Genomic DNA, 20,548 nt, shown 5'->3' with positions numbered 1-20,548 from the left:
CAATGTATAGAACCAACAGTATAAGGAAAACAAAGAATGATAACTCAGTAAGAAACAACAAAATATTTTGCTCAATATAAATGAGCAAAAGATGTGAACACAAATTATAGAAGAGTACGTTCAACCTCATTAGCAATTGAGGAAATATAAATTAAATACTACTTCACTCCATGAAAACTAGCAAAAATTAAGTCTGATAATATAAAGTGTGTGAGGGTATAAAAAAATGAGAAATCTCTTACATTGCTGCTGATGAAAATATAAATTAGAATAGCCTCTTGGAAGAGTAGTTTGACAACATCTAGTAAAGCTGAAATTACATGTACTCTATGATAAAGCAATTCCATTTCTAGACCTAAAGAAACTCTCACCTATCTCTCTGAAGCATGGTTTATATTAACAGAAACTGGAAACCACCTAACTGTCCACTAATATGAAATACATACAGGTATATTCTAATTAGAAAACTAGAATACGCTATAGAAATTGAAATGAATCAACTAGAGCTACATGTACCAACCAGGATATGTGCCCTAAAAAGAGTATTAAGCAAAAACTCAAGCTACAGAAGAAAAATTATAATCCAGTAATATTTGCCTAAACTGTAAAAATTTTTTAAATCACACTGTATGTGATTTATAGACATAGATCCTCATAGATGGAGTTGAGAACTTAGTGCACAAGGAAGCATCTATTCTGTCTATAAGAATACATTTTTTAAAAGGCTCGAAACAAATATGGCAAATGTGAAGATTTGATAAAGTTTGAGTGCCTGGGTCTTCATTCTATCAGTCTATATTTATTGGCATTTTGAAATTTCTCTCCAGAGGCTAGGGAGCACACTGATTGATTGTAGAAGTCAGCACATTTTTACATACAATCACGCAATAACCATGCCTTTTCAACAAAATTTCCCCCTCCATGTAGCTGACATTCTAACAGCTACAAATAAGTATCTGTTGGAGAGAATGAAAAAAAAAAGGAGTAAAACTAAAACCACCTGTAATTCCACTCCTCAGTGACTAACCTGGAGTATTTTCTTTGTCTAGTTTGCAAAAATATAATCATACTAACAATGTGCTTTCACATGACAGCATATCATGTGCCCTTTAACATCAGCTTTAGTAAATGTACAGTATTCCATCACACGAATATGCCAGAGTTAGTCAACCAATTAATCCTCTCAGCTAGGATTATTAACTAAATGAAAAGTCTGATTAAGTAAATCTTTGAACACATCTAGGTCGCTTCTTTAGAATAAATGCCTGAAGCAGAATTACTTTTAAGGCTTCTGAAGCATATTGCCAAAGGCTTCTCTAAATGTTTGTGCTTGTACATTTTTTTACCAGTAATGCACAAGAGAACCCACATCCCTGCCCTCTCCCAATTAATCTTTAATGTTCTTAAAGCATATTTTACAAGTATTGTTATTAGCAACTGTTCATGGGCTTCCAAAATCCCGATAATTTCTTGCATTATATTCCATGTGCAAAGCTTCAGTTATGAATCTTCTGTGTAGAGAACTTCTACAGGAGGGCTTAGCAACACAAGAAACAAAAATCCTCATTAAAAAAAAAGTATCTTTAAGCTTACTCTAGTGACAAGGAGACTGAGATTTGGAGAATGTTCTAGATGGCCATGAATTGGCTACAAAGAGTAAGACGGGATTCAGTGTTCACAATATTTAGTAGCAGAGGCAGGCAGGAAACGTAAAACCCCTAGGGAAGAATCTGGACAGGCTACAAAAAATCCAGGATATCCTTCTGGTTGGGTCTATTGCCCCAGCCGAGGTGTGAGGTATTACTGTATGGCTATAAAGTTTCTCTATGACTTTTGAATTCAGGAGGGCTTAACACGCCATGGTCTTGGCCTCCCTAGGTCATACTACCTTTAGTCTTAAAGCTGACCTCAAGTTCACACACCTAAGTGCTCCTGCAGAGCTACCTCTTCCAATCAGCACACAACACTCAGGCCCTAAAAGCAGAGGCTTATGAGAAGTGCCAAGCACACAGAGGAACAAGTGGCACAGTCTACCACCTGCTGCTCTTCTTCCATCTCCCTCTCTTTCAGGAAAGGAGACCTTCATCCTCCACTTCTCCGTTCTGTTTTACTGCGCATTGACTTCTTTCTCTGGGATTCTATTCTATTCTTTCTCAGGGGTTAGAGCAAAAGTCCTGGAGCCTACATTCATTGAGCAAGCTGAAGTCACAATTATTTGTTACTCCAGACCATCATTTTTAATGCTATATTCAGCAAACCATGAAGATACCCTTCAGATGATCAGATAGGTATCATAAATCACACTGTGAGACAGATTGTCGATGATCCCCAGAGATCCTCAGTCATAGCCCAAGGAAAGCCTCAGAACCACACTAAAAGTGACTCATACCTCCTTTTTCAGATGTGCCTACAAGGAACCAAAAGGAAATATTCCAGTTAGGCAGACTCTTGCCACCTACCTTTTCATGAGCTCCTGTTCACTAGTATCCAAAGCTCTCAGGGTTCGGGCATAAAGGACAACGATGTCACTGTGCTTGGCTTTCTTGTTGCACTAAGGAGCCCAACAGGACACAATTAGTGTGGTTCTAGGAATCCTCCTGACTTAACGTGTTGACTGTACACATGGACAGTTCTTAACTATAGTCTTTACCTGGGGACATTTTCGTGCCTGTCCTTTGAGCCATTTAGAAATGCACTTATACCCAAAGAGGTGCCCACAGCGCAATGCTGAGAGCCGGTGATCTCCAGCATTGGTCCACTGTTCCAAACATATTGTGCAAGTGTCCCCTTCTTCCTCCTCCGTAGAAGAAGGTAGAAGAGAGTTAAACTTCTTGGGAGACTGCTGGATGGAAACCAAAATACATTCAAGTTAGAGAAAATGCAAAATCAGTCTTGAAGGAAACTGGTTAAATGTAATACATTTACATTTCTGTATTACATAAAGACATGAAAATATTACTACCCTTTGAGCTTATGAAATTCTTGTTATTTTTCATTCAAATGAAGAAATGGAGCCATCTTTATGAAGATACAAACACAAAACAAACCTAGAAGTGACCCAACCACAGATAATCAACAAAATGGAATATTAGGTTTGTTATACATTCAAAATTAGGTTCACAATCAACTCAAGTAGCTATAAAATACCTGGCTCATGTGAATAAAGAAAAAAATACAAGGAAAACAAAAAAGAATATAAACAGTCAGCTTATATAAAAATACAAATGGTAAGTGTTCGCTTATAATTAAAGAAATAAAAATTAAAGTAGGAGACCACTTTTTCCCTCTATTAGATGGCATAAATTGATGTCTGATGATACCAAGCACAACTGAGGGTAAGGGAGAAATTAGCATGCTTATGTACTGCTGCTGCAAGTAGAAACTGGCACAAACTTTCCAGAGGGCAATTTGGCATTATCTATCAACACTAAAATACATATTCTTCCTTTGATACAGCAATCTCTCTGCTAGAAATATATCCCATGAACATAACCACAAATACTTGCCAAGACAATAGTACAAGGATGCTTAGTGCAGCATGACCTTAACAGGAAACAACAACAAAGAAAGAAAAAAAGAAAAAGGAATAACCATAGTGTACATGGCAAGGGAAGAGTTAACTAAAAATGTATTCATATGATAAAACACTATGCAGCTATTACTACTACTAAGAACGAGATTCAATTTTACGTACTGATAATAAAAAGCTCTCCAAGATGCAGTAAGTCAGGGGGAAAAGAAAATAGGATCAGAAAAAGATATAATACAATTCCTTTTGTGTACCTTTCAAAGTAAAACATTTAAATGAATTCAGAGAAGTTAAAGGATACAAAATTAATCTACAGTGATCTACACAGTAATAATGAACTATCAGAATGAGAAATGAGGAAAATAATCCCATTTATGAACTGCATCAAAAAGAACATAGTATCTAGAAATAAATCTACCAAAGAGGTAAAAGACCCATACTCTGAAAACTATAAGGCATTGATAAAAGAAACTAAAGATTACACAAATGGAAAGATATACCTTGCTCATTAACTGGAAGAATATTGTTAAAATAATCATACCCCCCAAGGCAATCTACAGATTCAATACAATCCCTGTCAAAATATGAATGGCATTTTTCCTAGAACAAATAATTCTAAAATTTGTATGAATACCAAAAAGACTCCAAATAGCCAAAGCAATCTTGAGAAAGAAGAACAAAGCTAGAAATAACATGCTCCCTGATTTCAAACTATACTACAAAGCTACAGTAATTAAAACAACATGAGACTGTCACAAAAATAGACACACAGATCAATGGAACAGAGAGCCCAGAAATGAATCAAATGAATGCAAACTCATGGGCAATTAATTTATGACAAAAGAAGCAAGAATGCACAATGAGGTAAAGACAACCTCAATAAATGGTGTTGTGTAAACTGGACAGCTGCATGCAAAAGAATCAAACTGGACTATTTTCTCACATCATATACAAAAATAAACTCAAAATGCATTGAAGACTTAAATGTAAGACCTGAAAACCCATAAAACTTCTAGAAGAAAACATAGGCAGTATGTTCTTTGACATCAATATTAGCAATATTTTTCTGAGTATATCCTCAGGCAAGGGAAACAAGCAAAAATAAACAGGACATCGAACTGAAAGTCTTTTGCACAGCAAAGGAAACAATCAACAAAACAAAAAGGTAACCCACTGAATATAAGAAGATATTTGCAAACAATGTATCTGGTAAGGGGTTAATATCTAAAATATTTAAAGAACTCATACAACTCAATGTCAAAAAAAAAACCTGACCAAAAAATGGGCAGAAGATCTGAATAGACATTTTTACAAAGGAAACACTAAGACTGTTGATAGACACATGAAAAGAAAAGATGTTGAACATCACTAATCATCAGGGAAATGCACACTAAAACCACAACATGCTACCTATCACCTTACAAGTAAGTGTTGGTGAGGATGTGGAGAGAAGGGAACACTTGAGCTGTTTGGTGGGAATGTAATTGGTGCAGCCACTTTGGGAACCAGTATGGAAGTTCCTCTAAAAATTAAAAATGATCCAGCCATATGATCCAGTAATTTCACTTCTGAATATTTACAGGAAGAAAATAAAAATACTAATTCAAAAAGGATACACCCATTGATATTCACAGCAGCATTATTTTTCAACAGCCAAGATATGGAAGTAACTCAATTGTCCTTCAATAGATAAAGGGACAAAGATGTGGTACACACACACACACACACACACACACACACACACACAGGAATATTACTAAGCCATGAAAATTTTGAAATCTTGCCATCTGTGACAACATGGATGGATCAAGAGGGTACTATGCTAAGTGAACTAAGTCAGAGAATGACAGATACCATATGACCTCACATAGATAGAATCTAAAAACAAAACAAAAATGAGAGCAAATGGTTGGTTGCCAGGGAAAGGGGGAGTAGGGATATGGCAAAATAGGTAAAGGGGATTAAGAGGAACAAACCTCCAGTTATAAAATAAATAAGACATGGGGACGTACTATACAGCATGAGGAATATGGTCAATAGTATTCTAGTAACTTTGGAGACAGACAGTTACTAGACTTATGGTGATCACTTCATAATGTATGCAAATGTCAAATTACTATGTCGTATACTGGAAACTATAATATTGTACATCAACTGTATTTCAATAAATGAAGAACATTTATACACATAAATAAATTTACATGAACAAAAATTTTTTCTCGAGAGAAAAAATAAAAACAGAGGCCATATAGAAACACGCAAAAAAGTAGGTCAATGTTTTGGAACTCGCACAGTACACAGCTGATATTAAGGATAATGGAGTTATTTTTAAAAATAAAAATTGTTTATCACATAGCAATCATTCTGCCAAATAGTTTACAAACTGTATTCACATCTACTATTTTAACTGATACTTAACCTTGTTAAGTAGGCAGGACAAGTTCTCCTCACACCTCCTCCAACCCCAGGGTTTTAAACCTAAGGGGAAGAAGTCTTACAAATAGTGAGTAACTTGTATGGGATCCATACCTGGACCTCCTGCCTACAAAATCTGTGAGCTTTCCATTTCAGTCTGTAGCCTCTTCTTCAAATGAAAACATAAACCTTTCATTCATTCATTCATTCATTTATTGTTGGGGGGAGGTAATTAGGCTTATTTATTTATTCTTAGAGGAGGTACTGGGGATTGAAGCCAGGACCTCATGTATGCTAAGCATGAGCTCTACCACTTGAGCTATACCTCCCCTCCTCTTAAATCTTTCATTTAAGATAAACAAGTTTATACTGTATAGCACAGGGAAATATATACAAGACCTTATAGTAGCTCATGGTGAAAAAGAATATGAAAATGAATGTATATTCATGTATGACTGAAAAATTGTGTACACCAGAAATTGACACAACATTGTAAACTGACTGTAACTCAATTAAAAAAAAAATCTTTCATTTAAAAGGATGTTCATATTACCTGTTTGGGGAGAGTCTCTCCTCCACTGTCACATGTAACTTCTTGCTCTGCTGAGGTATCTCCTAATTGCTCTGCCAAGTGGTTTCCAGAAAGGAGGGGATAGGTAATATACAAAAGAAGACGTAAGTCAGGTATAAGGCTAGTAGGAAAGCCGGACTCAACACAGCTTTCCATTTCTAACTGGGAGTGTTGTTGTAAAAGGGATGACAGCTCCCCAGGCAGCATCAATGAATTTTTAAAATGTAGAATAGTACAGTTAACCTACAAGTACTCTCATCCAATTTCAAAAATAATCAATATTTTGCTAATCTTGTTACACCTAAGCCCCCATTCCCATTATTTTCTTTTGGAATACTTATGAAAAACCCTAAAATGGGATTTCACTTTTGTAACACTTGCTGATAAGGATTCTTTACAAAAACACTCTCTATTACACCTAACAAAATTAACAATAATCCTTCAGTACCATTCCAGACACACAGTTTGTACTCAAAATTACCGAACTGTTATAAAGTTATTCTTTACAATAGATTTATTCCAATCAGGATCCAGACAAGGTCTCCAAATTGCTGTCTCTTAAGTCTTTTTCATTTATAACAATTCTCCTTCACTTATTTCTATCCTCTCCTTGTGACTGACTTGTTGGGGCAGATTTGGTCATTTGTCTTACATCCTCAATTTGGCCGACTGCTTCCTTGTGGTGTTGCTTACTTATTGCTCCATTGACTACCTTTCCTATAAACTCGCAGTTAGACCTAGACGCCTCAGTAGATTCAATTCTGTTTTTTGGGAAGAGAAGGGGAAGTTAGAATATCTATGATGTGTGCTTCTGATCGCAGCACATCAGGAGAGACTCTTACTGGGTTCAGGTGAAGTCAGTCAGACCCCTAGACTACCTAGTACCTCATCAACATTTCAAAACCTCCACTAATGATCAAGATGGTGATTTTAAAACTTTAGTCATTTTTCTTTTTGAGGCTCAAATTGTCTCATTGCTTTAAAAAATCTTTTACTGAAATGTAATATACACAAAGAAAAGTGTATCTTAAGAATTCATTTTAGTGACTTTTCACAAACTGAACTATAAACCAGAACATCACCAACTCCAAGAGTGTCCCTCATACCTTGATGTCCTCCTTACATCTTGGGAGGGGGGAGCCAGGGAGGTGAACTTGTCTCCACCAAAGTTTAGGTTACTTTACTAAATTTTAACACCATTGACTGATTTTGCCTATTTTTGTATATAAATGGCATCTCTGAGCTATCCACTTGTTATGTCTGCTACATTTGTTCTACACTGTTTACAAGATTCTTCCATACTTATATGTGGAGTTGTAATTCATTGTCACTGCTATACAGTGTTTTACTGTGTAAATTTGTAACAATTATTTATCCATTCTGTTCCTGATGAATATTTGGATAGTTTTCAGTTTTTGCTATTAAAAACAGTGCTATTATATTCTTGTACATGTCTTTCATCAACACATGTACTCATGGGACATTTTACATAAGTGGAATCATAAAGTATGCTGTCATAAATTTTTTCCTAAAATTTTATGTAATTTTCTTATATTGCTTATAGATTTCAAAGTATTCCTTACTCCTGGTTTTTATCACTTATGTATTTTTCCAATACTAAATGGTTTCATTTTTCACACTAGATCACTGACCCCTTATATCCTGGTTTATAGCATGAGGAATGAATCTAACTTTGTTTTCTAGTTAGCTATCCAGTTTTAACAATAATACTAATTTAAAAGTCTGATTTGAGATATTCTCTTTACAATACATTAGATGCTCATATACGTGTAGGTCTTTTTCCAATGTTCCATTTGTAGTATGTCTTCTATTTTAGAGCTGAATGACTCCATTTTTGAGGTATCATTTACCTTGTTCCTCTATTTCCTTCCTGTAAACTGTGCAAAATGGTTATTGTATCTAGAGTCTCAAGTTGATTCAGGATGTTTTTTGGCGGCTAGTACTTCCTAGGTGGTATGGATATTTTTTATTGCAGCACATCAAGATGCACATAAAGTGGTGGTTTCACTCTTCAAAATGCTAAGATTAATCAATGAGTTCTAGCACTGTCAGTCTTGTTCCTCCAGTGAAAAGAATGGTTGTAGGATTCGCTGATGGTCTTTGCCTAGATACATCATCTCACTAGGAGCCATAGAGCCCCACCTATCATTCTTGCTACAATTATTAGCTGGAATTTTTCTATTTAAAAAAAATTTCCTAGGGGTGGGTGGGAGGGATGAATAGGCAGAGAACAGAGAATTTTTAGGGCAGTAAGAATACTGCATATGATATTATAATGATGGATGTATGTCATTATACATTTGCCCAAACTTATATAATGTACACCACCAAGAATGAACCCTAAGGTAAACCACAGACTTTGAGTGATTACAGTGTCTAATAAATGCACCATTCTGGTGAATGATGCCAATAATAGGGAGTCAATGCATGTGCCAGGGGCAGGGACAAAGGGTATATGGGAAATCTCTATCTTCCTCTCAGTTTTGAAACATAAGCTACTCTTAAAAAAAACAAAAAAATGAACAAACACACAAAAGACCTTCTTCATCAACGATTTGGTTTTTCCTGATACAGTTCACAAAGGAAAGGTGGGATAAATGTTTAATCCTTGATTTACCAGTTTTCAGAGCAATGAGTCAGAGCTCTAGTAACTTATTATGGTGATATGGTTTGGGTTTTTTTAAGCACACAATTATGAATTTATAGATTCTCACAGATTTGATATATTTCAATCTATAATCCAAAATAACATTCAGTATTCTTTTTAATGCTCAAATTGTCCCATCTTTGGCCACTAGGGTCTCCTTCAGAGTTGCACCTGAGCCTACTGACATAACTGACATGATAAGACTTAGATGGCTTCCTTGCTTTCTAGCACAATTAAATGCCCTAGGCTCATCTTGTGTATTTCTTTTTCTTTTCTTTTTGCGTATTTCTTATCATAGACCTGGGAAGCCATTTGTCCAAGAAGCCCTGGCTCCCTTTGGTGTGAAAAGACCACAATGTAGGTTATCAGAGGGTTTTTAATGTAAGCTTTAGGGGTCCCTGCCCATCTACTGCTAAATAAAGTTCCACTTGCACAGTATACAACATTACACTAAGACTTAAAAAGTAGCAGACTAGACAGGGTGTTTAATTAACAAAGTTTTTCTTTTGAATAAAGAATCTATTTCATTCTCAGATTTCTAAGAAAATGAAAAGGAATATAAAGTGCCACTATAAAGTAACCAACTCAATTCAATGGGTCACAAATCACACTAAATTGCAAGCCAGATCAAATCGTCTCTATACAGTTATGGCCAGTGAAAGCTTTGACCTATAAAGCGGTAATCTATGACATTTGGGGGCAAAAAGGAAAGTACCAAAACACAAGTCTAGAGTTTCTAACCTTCTGGAATCTAACCTTTCTGGATGTTAGCCTTGTGAATCATCCGGATAAAATACTCACCTTCTAAAACAACAGCTCTAGGTTCCTCTGTCTGGACAACCCCCTCTTCATACTCTGTGGAGCTGTCACTGTCAGAATCAGAACTACCTGATCCCTGCAAGTCTACAGAGACTGGATTCCTAGTCTCCGAATCATAAGAAGTGGTTGGAGAATGAGGCTGCGTCCTGCTCACTTGAAAGTATGCATCCAACGGTGCCCTCAACCTATGTAAGCAGAAAGACAACAGAATTCTAGTAAAATACACCAACATCACAAGAATAATCCATAGTAATTTGGAGGCAAATCCTAGTCTTTTCAACTCATTGCCAGGCCATTAATTGCTGCCTTTGAACACTGAAGCAGGAATAGCAATTTAGGCAGATGTTGACTGGCCTGATATGCTCTTTTCCATTCAATTATTTCATTTAGCCTACAATGGAGCTTGATCCCTAAGTTAAAAGCTAATTCTACTCTATTGGCCTTTCTTTTGTCAATATCTTTTAAAGACATGACTCATTAATATATTTTACTTAATTAACTAAGAAAGAAAGGAAGACAGACACAACTCAGCAATTGGTCTGCTGTTATTAAGAGGTTGAAAAGAGAGTGGGAAAGAAGAAAAAGGGCCCTGTTGATCATATATGGCCTTACGTGATTCTGCTGCTGTTGCTACGCAGAATGAAGTCTTTGGAGTACAGTATGAAGTCTGGCTTCAGTCATCATTGTTTCACCCCTTATATTAAGCCATTCTTCTTTTCAAGCTAAATAATGTCAAAGGACAAACATTCTTTCTTTTGCCTGCTCAAACCTGCTGTTCAATTCTCTTGGTGATTTTTTTTTTCCATTTAGTGTATATGTCAACTATAGCATTTCTACTTTGTACATTTTTATAACTTCAATCATCTGTTTAGTGACACACTGTTATTAATACTTTGCTTTAGTTCTTTGATTATATTTAAACAGCAGATTTAAAGTTTGTCCAGTAGGTCCAATATCTTGACTTCTTGGTGTACAGTTTCTATTTTTTCTTATTTTCCTGTGTATGTTATATTTTCATTACACACCTTGTAATTTTTTCTTGAAAACTGGACATTTCAATAGTGTAATGTGGAAACTCTGGAAATCAGATATCCCCCCTTCCAGGATTTGTTGTTGTTGCTATTTCTAATAGTTGTTATTATTTGTTTAGGGACTTTGCTGAAGTAATTCTGCAAAGTTTGCATTCTTTGCTGTATGTGGCCACTGAAGTTTCTGTTTGGTTAGCTTAGTGGTCAGAGTTCATGACTAGACAGACATTTCCTTAAATACTTGGAACCAGTAAGACCCCTAGTCTTTGCTGAGGGACTTGATGTGTGTTGGGGCACGCTGTCAATAATCATTCAGGCAGGTGACAGCTCTGCCTTTGCCTTCATTTCTTGCTTACCCAGAGCCTTGAGGTCAGCCAGAGTTGTAAGCTTAGTGCCTTCTTAGGTCTTTGCTGAGCATGAGCACAGCTGCACACAGCCCCAAGCATGTATGTGGCCTTCTAGATTCCAAGCAGTATGTCAGAGCTTTTCAAAACCCCATGTGAAGATTTCATTCCTCAGCTTTTCCCTTTAAGATTTTTGGTTAGTCTGTTGCTCCAATGGTCATCCATTGCCTCAGACAGACCCTGGGAAATAGGCTTTAGGTTTTTTGCATTGGGCAAGTCAGAGATAGCCTTTCAAGTGGGATCTTCCAGGGACCACCAAACAGGTCAAAGAAAGAGAATTCTTTGGGAATGAGGCTTTGAAGGAGCTTTGATTCCATTCCACTCTCTTTAGTCACTTCCAGGCTGTGGCTTTTCACTGATTGCAGGCAGTTAGTTTTCAAGACTACTATGGAGCCAAAGAAGGGGATGGGAATAGGGGATGCCACAAAACTCACTGGTCTTACTGAGACACAGCTGTTTTTAATAATCACTCCATGAATTGCTACAAGTATATGTTAATTTCTAAGGCACTGAAAAAGTTGATTTTTATAAATTTTGCCAGTTGTTTCACTGATTCTATGGAGAGAATTTTCTGAGATCCTTACTCTGCCATTTTCACTGATGTCACTCAGGTTTCCTTTTCAGAAAAAAGCTAATCAAGTTTATGAACTTATTTTGGGGAATATGCATGAACAGCAGCTATAGCTATTCATGAGAATATGCACATAACAGCATTTCCTAAGGACATTTTAACCAAATGAAATACATAATAAAGGCAGGCTACTACACACATATCAATAGCATTCTGCATAGAAACCAGTTTTTAAAAAATCACTCATCAATATTGCTTTTAGTAGCAAAACAGGCATTTCCAAGATCAGGTGGGGACACAGGAAAGGGAAACTATGAAAAGCAATGGGAGGCAGTGCTGGGAGTATAGTCCTGAAACCTAAGAAATCCTCCTCTTTCCCTGCACTTACTACCTCTGAAGTAAATAATAGTATAGTAAATTCTTGCCCCTTGCTTACCCTCTGTAGTCCTAAGATTCCATAAGCTCCATGGGAACTGGCACCCTGATCTGTCCTGTTCACCAATGTATCTCCAAGGCAAAAGTTCAGTCTCTCGCACAGTGGAGTGTTACAAATATTTGATGAATGAGTGATGACGCTGGCAGCTAGAACCAAGCAGCCTCAAACAAAGAAACACGAGAGGAGTTTGTGACTGACTGAGAAGCCTGTTGGGAAAAATATCTCACTACGCAGGTTTCCCCAATTTTGGCTTCTTGGTGGAGACTCAGGCAAAAGCTCCTTACCTTGGTCCAGGCTCTCAACACCCGGCTTAGGCATAGTCTGTCAGGTGAGTAAATGCCAAACACCATAATGAGAAATTTATCTCAAGGAATTCAGAAGGTATAAGCAATCAGACCTGGGAAAGGTCAGACTTTTACGTGAATTTGTGTGGGATTTATTTACAACACAATATTTAGAGAAAAAAACTTAATGCCACATTTATCTGGCTCCAGAATCCAAGTTCTCTCCATTGAACTGCACAGTTCCTTGACTTTATTTTACTCTCTTTGTGGAAACAGACATACAACTGTCAGTTAAATAGTTTGACTGACATCCTTTAAAATCTAAATTCTGTAACTCAATCCCTGAGCACAGATTCTACATACATCAAGCAATTTTCTGATCAGGGTTTGGCTTCTATGTGTAAATATCCCCAGGAGAATCATGCTGACCATGCCAACAAGAAAATTCGGTATCTGTGGTGTTTCTATTTTTCTCCGTAAGTTGGCATCTGGTTTATAAGTGTCACTCTCCTGTGAATTGGTTAACACAAGTGTGCCCAACCAAGAGCAACACCCCTACCCCCCACCCTAGCCAATGAATGTATGAACAACCAAGCCTGAGGACTACAATAGAGGCCTCTTCACAGTCAGCCAGTTCCCAGGGACCCTACTCTTAAATCTCAGCCCCCTTATTTCAACAGAGTCCCCAAACTCCACTACAATGTACTTTCACCTGTGACATAAATGTATGAAATCTTACTTTGCTTTCAAAATCTGAGAGAATGACATCTTAAAATAACAAAGTAGCATGCATTTGCAACTCTTGTCAACACTGGTCATCCTAGATGGATCACATCTAGAAGTGACCAGGCACTAGAGACTGGAACCACAGGAATCACAGGCCCTGGTATGGTAATCAGCAGGATCCACATGGAAAAGAATGCTGAATCCAGAATCACAAGTCACAGTCTCAGTTCCAAAGTCACCTCAGTCAAATCACAAATCACCTCATCAGCTTTCTCACTTGTCAGACATAGGTAATTGAAGGTCTAACCACCACTTTTTAGTGTCATCTCATTATTTTCATAGTGTTAAAAAACAAATGGATCTGATTGAAGCTTCCTCTGCTTGTGTAGACAACAGTCAGATCCAGGTCCCAGTACCAGCTCTAACCTCCTCTGTGTTGTTCCTTGAGACCCTGAACAAATCACTCTTTCAGGGTCCAAGTTTCTTTCACATTTAAAATGAAGAGGTTAAATTCAATCTCTCTGAACATCATGAAGACATTTAGGAGGCCAAATGTGAAAAAAGGATTTTGAATAAAGTAGGAGGAAGTTAAAAAACAGGCAAGGCATAGACAATTGTTATTTTTCATAATAACCCTATCACAACTTAACAGCTAAGCCCTTCAAGAGGAAAGTTCAATTCAAAACTTATGAAAGAGAATTATTCAATTCTGCAACACATTCTCAGGTGAGGAGGGCTGGAATGTTTCCCACTTAGTCACATTCTACTTTTCGCAAGGCTTCTCTAAATCCAGCCTGTCCGTCTTCCAAAATCTACTGCACTACTAAGGGGAGTACCAATGAATAAAGAATCCTGAGCAAGTGGAGGAACTTTGCAAGTTAAGTACTTTCTTGATGTGCAAGATACAAATGATCTAAATAAAAGCCAGCCTCCACGGTACCGTTGCCAACAAACTACCACCTAGTTTTCAAAGCTTATTGGTGTAACTTATCCCCTCAATTACTTTATGAAGTAAATTAGGCAGTCACTTTTATTTTCATCTGACTTACGAGGTAAAGGGAGTTCAGAAAGATTACCTGACTTGCCAAGTCACAATGCCAATTCTTCGCAGCACTGAGGCATATCATGAGTACGTAAGAGTCATAATTCCCAATCTGGCATGAATCTCAAAATTTATATAAACATATATATATTTACCTGGCACTGTTTGTCCTCTGAGACCCTCCAGCTCTTGCCCTGCGTGAAGCTGAATTCCTCCTCCTCCTCACTCTCACTGGCCCCACATTGCGGTCTGAAGGTGGTCTCAGGAATTCTAGCATGCCATGAAGTCTCTGCAGCCCACTGATAAAGCTGTTCATTGAATCCAATGAAGATACTCGCACGGTGTGGTTAGCATCAGATCCTTGCCTCTGCTCCTCTGAAGCTCCTGGACCGATAATCTGCACATTCTCTTCTCCTGAGAGTTCCACTTCCCCTGTCAGGTCAATGGACACCTGTGGAGCAGGCTGGAGCAGGGGTGGTCCCCCTTGGCTGCTGACTACCTCATCAGGAGGGGGCTGGAGCAGGGGTGGTCCCCCTTGGCTGCTGACTACTTCATCAGGAGGGGGCTGGAGCAGGGGTGGTCCCTCTTGGCTGCTGACTACTTCATCAGGAGGGGGCTGGAGCAGGGGTGGTCCCCCTTGGCCGCTGACCACTTCAGCAGGAGCAGGCTGCTCTGCAGCATGATCTGACTGCACCTGAAGATCACATTCCATTGCTTCATGAGCCATTACTAGGGAAACAGTATTTGTAAAAAGTATTAGTAAAGCAGATAAAACATGCCATGTAGCTAATATAATCATATCTGTCTTTTAGTATATCTGTTTAAGATCATTTGTGGCAAAACTGAGAAACTTTAAAAATGATTTTATTTTCACTTTTTCCCCCATAACAAGCGCTTATGACCAGTTTTCCTGTGTGCCCTTTGAAAACATGAAGTCATGTGATCATAGCACTATCCTTTAAAATAGATCTATAAAATAAGAGGATTGAACTATTGAAAGTAATCTCCCAGACCTCTTACAGTTCTCCATCGTGGCCTGAATATGGACATTTACTAAAACAAATGCATATAATACTATATTCAATTTTAGTAGGCAACGTTCATCATTCATAGTAACAAGTTGTAAAGAATAAACACAGAAAGGACATTTCTATACTTGCATAATGAACTCAGTTACTAACTAGAAAAAGAAATTTACCTATTTGTGCAACCTTTATTTACCCCAACCTTTTCATAATTTTTGTTTCCTATTTCTAATTCCATTCAACAAATATTTATTAAGCACCTGTCATGTAGTCAGACACTCCACAGAAGTAAACACAGGCAAATGGATAAGACCTTGTATAACAAAGTTTCAAACAAATAGGAGAATAAACAAATCAATGTGAAAATTATACCTTGTGCTATTTGGTTTTGGGAGTGGGAAGTAAGGAAAGGAGGGTTAGCTAAAAGCCTGGAAAAGTAGTTAATGTCTCGTAGGCAAACAATCAATCAAAAACCTCCTCTCCCTATGCTACAGAAAACTGGAGAACTGAACCAGACATGCTTAAGATCAGCATGGCGGGTAGCACAGCAGTGAAAACATGGAGTTAAGTGAAAGTCTGCAAACTGAACAATGTGAGACATTTCCAACCCTTCTCCCCAGTTTCCCTGCCACACAAATCCAGGACACACTATTCTGGTTTATATACATTCTCTGTGCCTCAAGGCAGGAGATTCTAAAGGCCTGTTTTCCAGAGAAAATCAGCTTAAAAGGAAAGACCTATGAATACGGACATTTGTGAATCCCCCAAGAAAATGGCTGTCTATGTATCTAACAGTAAAAGCCCACTGGTTGGTAAGGTTCAGCTACTCATACAGAGCTAGCAATCAGTTTTCTGGGGTTCTCTCCTTAAAAATGAACAAACAGCCAACGATCAACTGACATTTGAGGAAAGCCTCCAATGTGAGATAGAGGCCAAAGCAGACAAAGAGAAGAAACTTGGAGAGAAGAAAGGAAGACAATGCAACAAACAGTAATAAGTAAATAAGTACATAAATAAATAAATCCAAACTTAAAAGAATGCCAAGGGAAAAAAAGAACAAATCAGAAAATAAGAAAGAGACAAGATACAATAAACCTCCTAGAAGAAAATATAGGCAAAACATTATCTCACATACATCTCAACAATGTTCTCCTAGGGCAGTCTACTCAAGAAATAGAAATAAAAGCAAGAATAAACAAATGGGACCTAATTAAACTTACAAGCTTTTGCACAGCAAAGGAAACCATAAGCAAAACAAAAAGACAACCTAAGGAATGGGAGAAAATTTTTGCAAAAGATGAAACTGACAAAGGCTTGATCTCCAGAATATATAAGCAGCTCATATGACTTAATCAGAAAAAAACCCAATCCAAAAATGGGCAGAAGACCTAAACAAGCAATTCTCCAGTGAAGACATACGAATGAATGATCAACAGGCACATGAAAAAATGCTCAGTATCACTAATTATCAGAGAAATGCAAATCAAAACTACAGTGAGGTATCACCGCACACCAGTCAGAATGGCCATCATGCAAAAGTCCACAAATGATAAATGCTGGAGAGGCTGTTGAGAAAAGGGAACCCTCCTACACTGCTGGTGGGAATGCAGTTTGGTGCAGCCATTGTGAAAAACAGTATGGAGATTCCTCAAAAGACTAGGAATAGACTTACCATATGACCCAGGAATCCCACTCCTGGGCATATAACCAGAAGGAACCCTACTTCAAAACGACACCAGCACCCCAATGTTCATAGCAGCACTATTTACAATAGCCAAGACATGGAAACTGCCTAAATGTCCATCAACAGATTACTGGATAAAGAAGTTGCCTATTTATACAACGGAATAGTATTCAGCCATAAAAATGACAACATAATGCCATTTGCAGCAACATGGATGCGCCTGGAGAATGTCATTCTAAGTGAAGCCAGAAAGAGAGAGAAAACTACCATATGATATCACTCATATGTGGAATCTAAAAAAAAAAGACAAATGAACTTAAATATAAAACAGAAACAGACTCACAGACATAGAATAAAAACTTGTAGTTGCCAGGGGGGAGGGGAGTGGGAAGGGACAGACTGGGAGTTCGAAATTTGTAGATACTGACAGGTATATATAGACCAGATAAAGAAGTTTATACTGTATAGCACAGGGAAATATATACAAGATCTTATGGTAGCTCAGAGTGAAAAAGAAGGTGAAAATGAGTATGTGCATATTCATGTATGACTGAAAAATTGTGCTCTACACCAGAAATTGGCACATTGTAAACTGACTATAACTCAATAAAAAAAAAAAGAAAATAAGAAAGAGCTCTTAGAAAATTTACAGCCAAAATAAATGCTTTGGGGGGAGAGTACAGGTCAGTGGTAGAGTGCATGCCTAGCATGCACAAGGTCGTGGGTTCAATCTCCAGTACCTCTATCAAATTAAAAAAAAAATTAATAAGTAAATAAACCTAATTACCCCCCCCAAACAAACAAACAAAAATGCTTTAATAGAAGGATTGGAAGATAAAGACGAGGAACTCTTTCAGAAGGTAAAATAACAGACACCCCCCAAAACAGTAAGATTAAAAGGTCAAGCCAAAATATTCGATTAACTGAAGCACAAGAATGAGAGAACTCAAAATGGAGAAGAAAGTGAAGCAAAACTTCTGGTCAGGATGGAACCATAAGCTCTTCCAACTAACAACCTAAAACAGTAAGTTTCCTAAAAAAATTATATCAAATAGAAAAAAGCAGGTTACAGATGAATCCATTATTAATTCCATTTTTAGGATACTTAAAAATACACAAGATCAAGCTATGATATGGGCTTTTATATTAAAAAAAAAAAAAGATAGTAGTATAAAACAAGCCTGGGCGGAAAAAATACCAAATTCAGAAGAGGGAGCGTGCAAGGGTACAGATGAGACTTTGACTACATAATTTTCTTTTTTTAAAAAAAATAAGTTGAAAGGGAAGGAATTCTATCAAAAGGTCAAGATTTATCAGATGTGAGTAGTGAATGCACAGGTCTTTAAAAAATTATTCTCTGTACTTTCCAGTCTGGTTAAATATTAAAAAGTTAAAATATCAAAAATTTCTTCCCGTATATGCCAGTTCTGACTAGACGTGAAAGGCCGAGAGCCGAATCCTAAGTCTGATTCAGCAGTGTATCCCATGCAGCAACAAGTATATAGCAGATGCCAAATACCAGTTGAATTACCCACCATACACCCGAAAAAAAACAAACAAAAAAATCAAATCACAAAACCAACCAAAAAAACTCCAACAACTAAGAATACATCGGCACCTGATACAGAGAGAGCGCGATAGCACAGATATAGAAAGTTCTCTGAACAGCGCTGTCATGGAGCAAAGCTTCCCAATCCATGTGGAGGAATATAGATCTTTCCAGACGTCAGGCTGACCAGGGATGCCTACAGCAAAAGGCCATCGGCTGGTCCCTCCAAGCCTTGAGTAGCCTTGTCCTAGACCTCTCGTAATCTTACCAAACTTTGTTACTCCGATTTCAATCAATATCCACATCCGGCGGGACGGTGGCTTCCAATTACCAGGCTAAGAGGCGCCGCCGGGGTTCAAATCCCTGCTCTGCCACGTACTACCTGGAGGCCCTCAGGACAGTTTCCTAGCTTCTCTGTTCAATTTGTTCGTCTGTAAAAGTATTTCCCTCACAGTGCTGTGAGGTGAAGTCGGATGGAACGAAAAACCAGGTCCCTGGGTCAACTTGAATGCAATCCAAGTACGGGGCGGGCCACGGGACAGCAATTATTTGTAAGATGACGAGTCTGAGGCTCGGCTCCCCGGAGAGAGGCCCGGAGGCACTTCTCGCTCCCTCCCCGCGGCAAACCTGGCTCCTTCCGGGAGCCGCGAAGTTCTGGCTTTCTCAGCCCCACCCCCAACAACCCCGAAAAAGCGGCGGTTCGGGCGCCTCAGCCCCGACCGTTGAGGCCGCTGGAGCAGCCGAATCTCCTCAGGCCGCGGGGTTCCATGCCCACCCGCACCCCACCTCGTGGGGCGTCCCCAGACCCCACGTCTAGTGACCCAGCCCGAGGAAGTCAACCCGGAGCCAGAGGCAAGTGCCCCCCTCACCTGAGGCCGAAAGGACGCGGTAGAACTCGCAAAGACGCCACAGCAGCGGCCGTTTCCTCAGAAACACCAGCGCGAGGCAGAGGCCAACAGCAACTATCCGAGGAGCTCGAGCTACCCGCCTGAGGCGCGGGATCGGACGGCTCCTATTGGGCAGCAGTCCCAGCCGACAGCCAATACCCTCTCTTCTTCTTCCTTTGGTCGCCGCTGGCTGAAACAGCGGCGCTCTCATTGGCTGTTCCTTCGTAAACGGAGCAGGCGGGACCACGTGGGAGGAGGCCTCGTACAATTGGTAGAAATCCACGACCGTCAGCTCTTGTCCAGTCCCCAAACAAGAAAGAGGAAAAAGTTTTACCGCACTTTATTTGAACTTTCTGGCGAGAAAAAGTCGTAAGAGAAAGATTTCTTGGTCCATTTTGAAAAGAAGACGAAAATACTAAAACTGTGCCTCACGCTGCTTCTCCCTAACTCTTGGTAAAGGAGATATCTTTATCCAAAGGCTGGTAGCTAATCCAATATTTTCAAAATATTTCCCGCTGAATCCCGGAGCCTGTAAAGAGGAGTAGGACAATCCGGTCCATATGTATCCTCCGTGGAGTTGAAGAGCTCATACAAAAGGTCTTACCAAACACGATCTCTTCATTCCCAAATCATTACAACAAATTGTTTGCTACTAAACAGTCATATCACTGAACAGCAAACATTTTTCAAGCATCTGCCTGAAAGAGGAAATCTCACTTTCCGAAGGAAGACCTAAAAATCAAAACCCCAGACAGACTACACGTTGCCAAAACTTGATTTGCTCAGCTGCTACTTTTGAGTGGAATTGGTAGCAGTGGAGAGCATAAATAATTTAAATTCATGGATAATCCAAATAATCGACTTTTCAATTTTTTCCTTCTCCAAGCCTGTAACCAAAGCCAATATTAGC

At 38.5% G+C, this 20,548-nt stretch overlaps 1 protein-coding gene across 2 annotated transcripts in view; it reads right to left on the bottom strand.

The window, feature by feature from the left end:
- Positions 1-20,012, bottom strand: part of RFWD3 (ring finger and WD repeat domain 3) — a 34,128-nt gene extending 14,116 nt beyond the window's left edge. Inside the window, exons 1-6 of one of the 2 annotated variants that reach the window (XM_031458080.2) lie at positions 19,621-20,012; positions 14,649-15,222; positions 9,985-10,187; positions 6,498-6,568; positions 2,651-2,839; positions 2,460-2,551 (exon numbers count right to left, since the gene is read on the bottom strand). In XM_031458080.2, coding sequence (XP_031313940.2) covers positions 2,460-2,551; positions 2,651-2,839; positions 6,498-6,568; positions 9,985-10,187; positions 14,649-15,222; positions 19,621-19,849 — 1,358 coding nt within the window. In that variant the 5' untranslated portion in view covers positions 19,850-20,012. Of the gene's footprint in view, positions 1-2,459; positions 2,552-2,650; positions 2,843-6,497; positions 6,569-9,984; positions 10,188-14,648; positions 15,223-19,620 lie in introns of both variants that reach the window. The other variant, XM_031458079.2, reaches the window with a different exon arrangement.
- Between the last annotated feature and the right edge of the window lie 536 nt (positions 20,013-20,548).

The sequence above is a fragment of the Camelus dromedarius genome, chromosome 9, assembly GCF_036321535.1.
Source record: "Camelus dromedarius isolate mCamDro1 chromosome 9, mCamDro1.pat, whole genome shotgun sequence".
Lineage (NCBI taxonomy): Eukaryota > Metazoa > Chordata > Mammalia > Artiodactyla > Camelidae > Camelus > Camelus dromedarius.
This window is presented reverse-complemented; position numbering and strand designations above follow the sequence as displayed.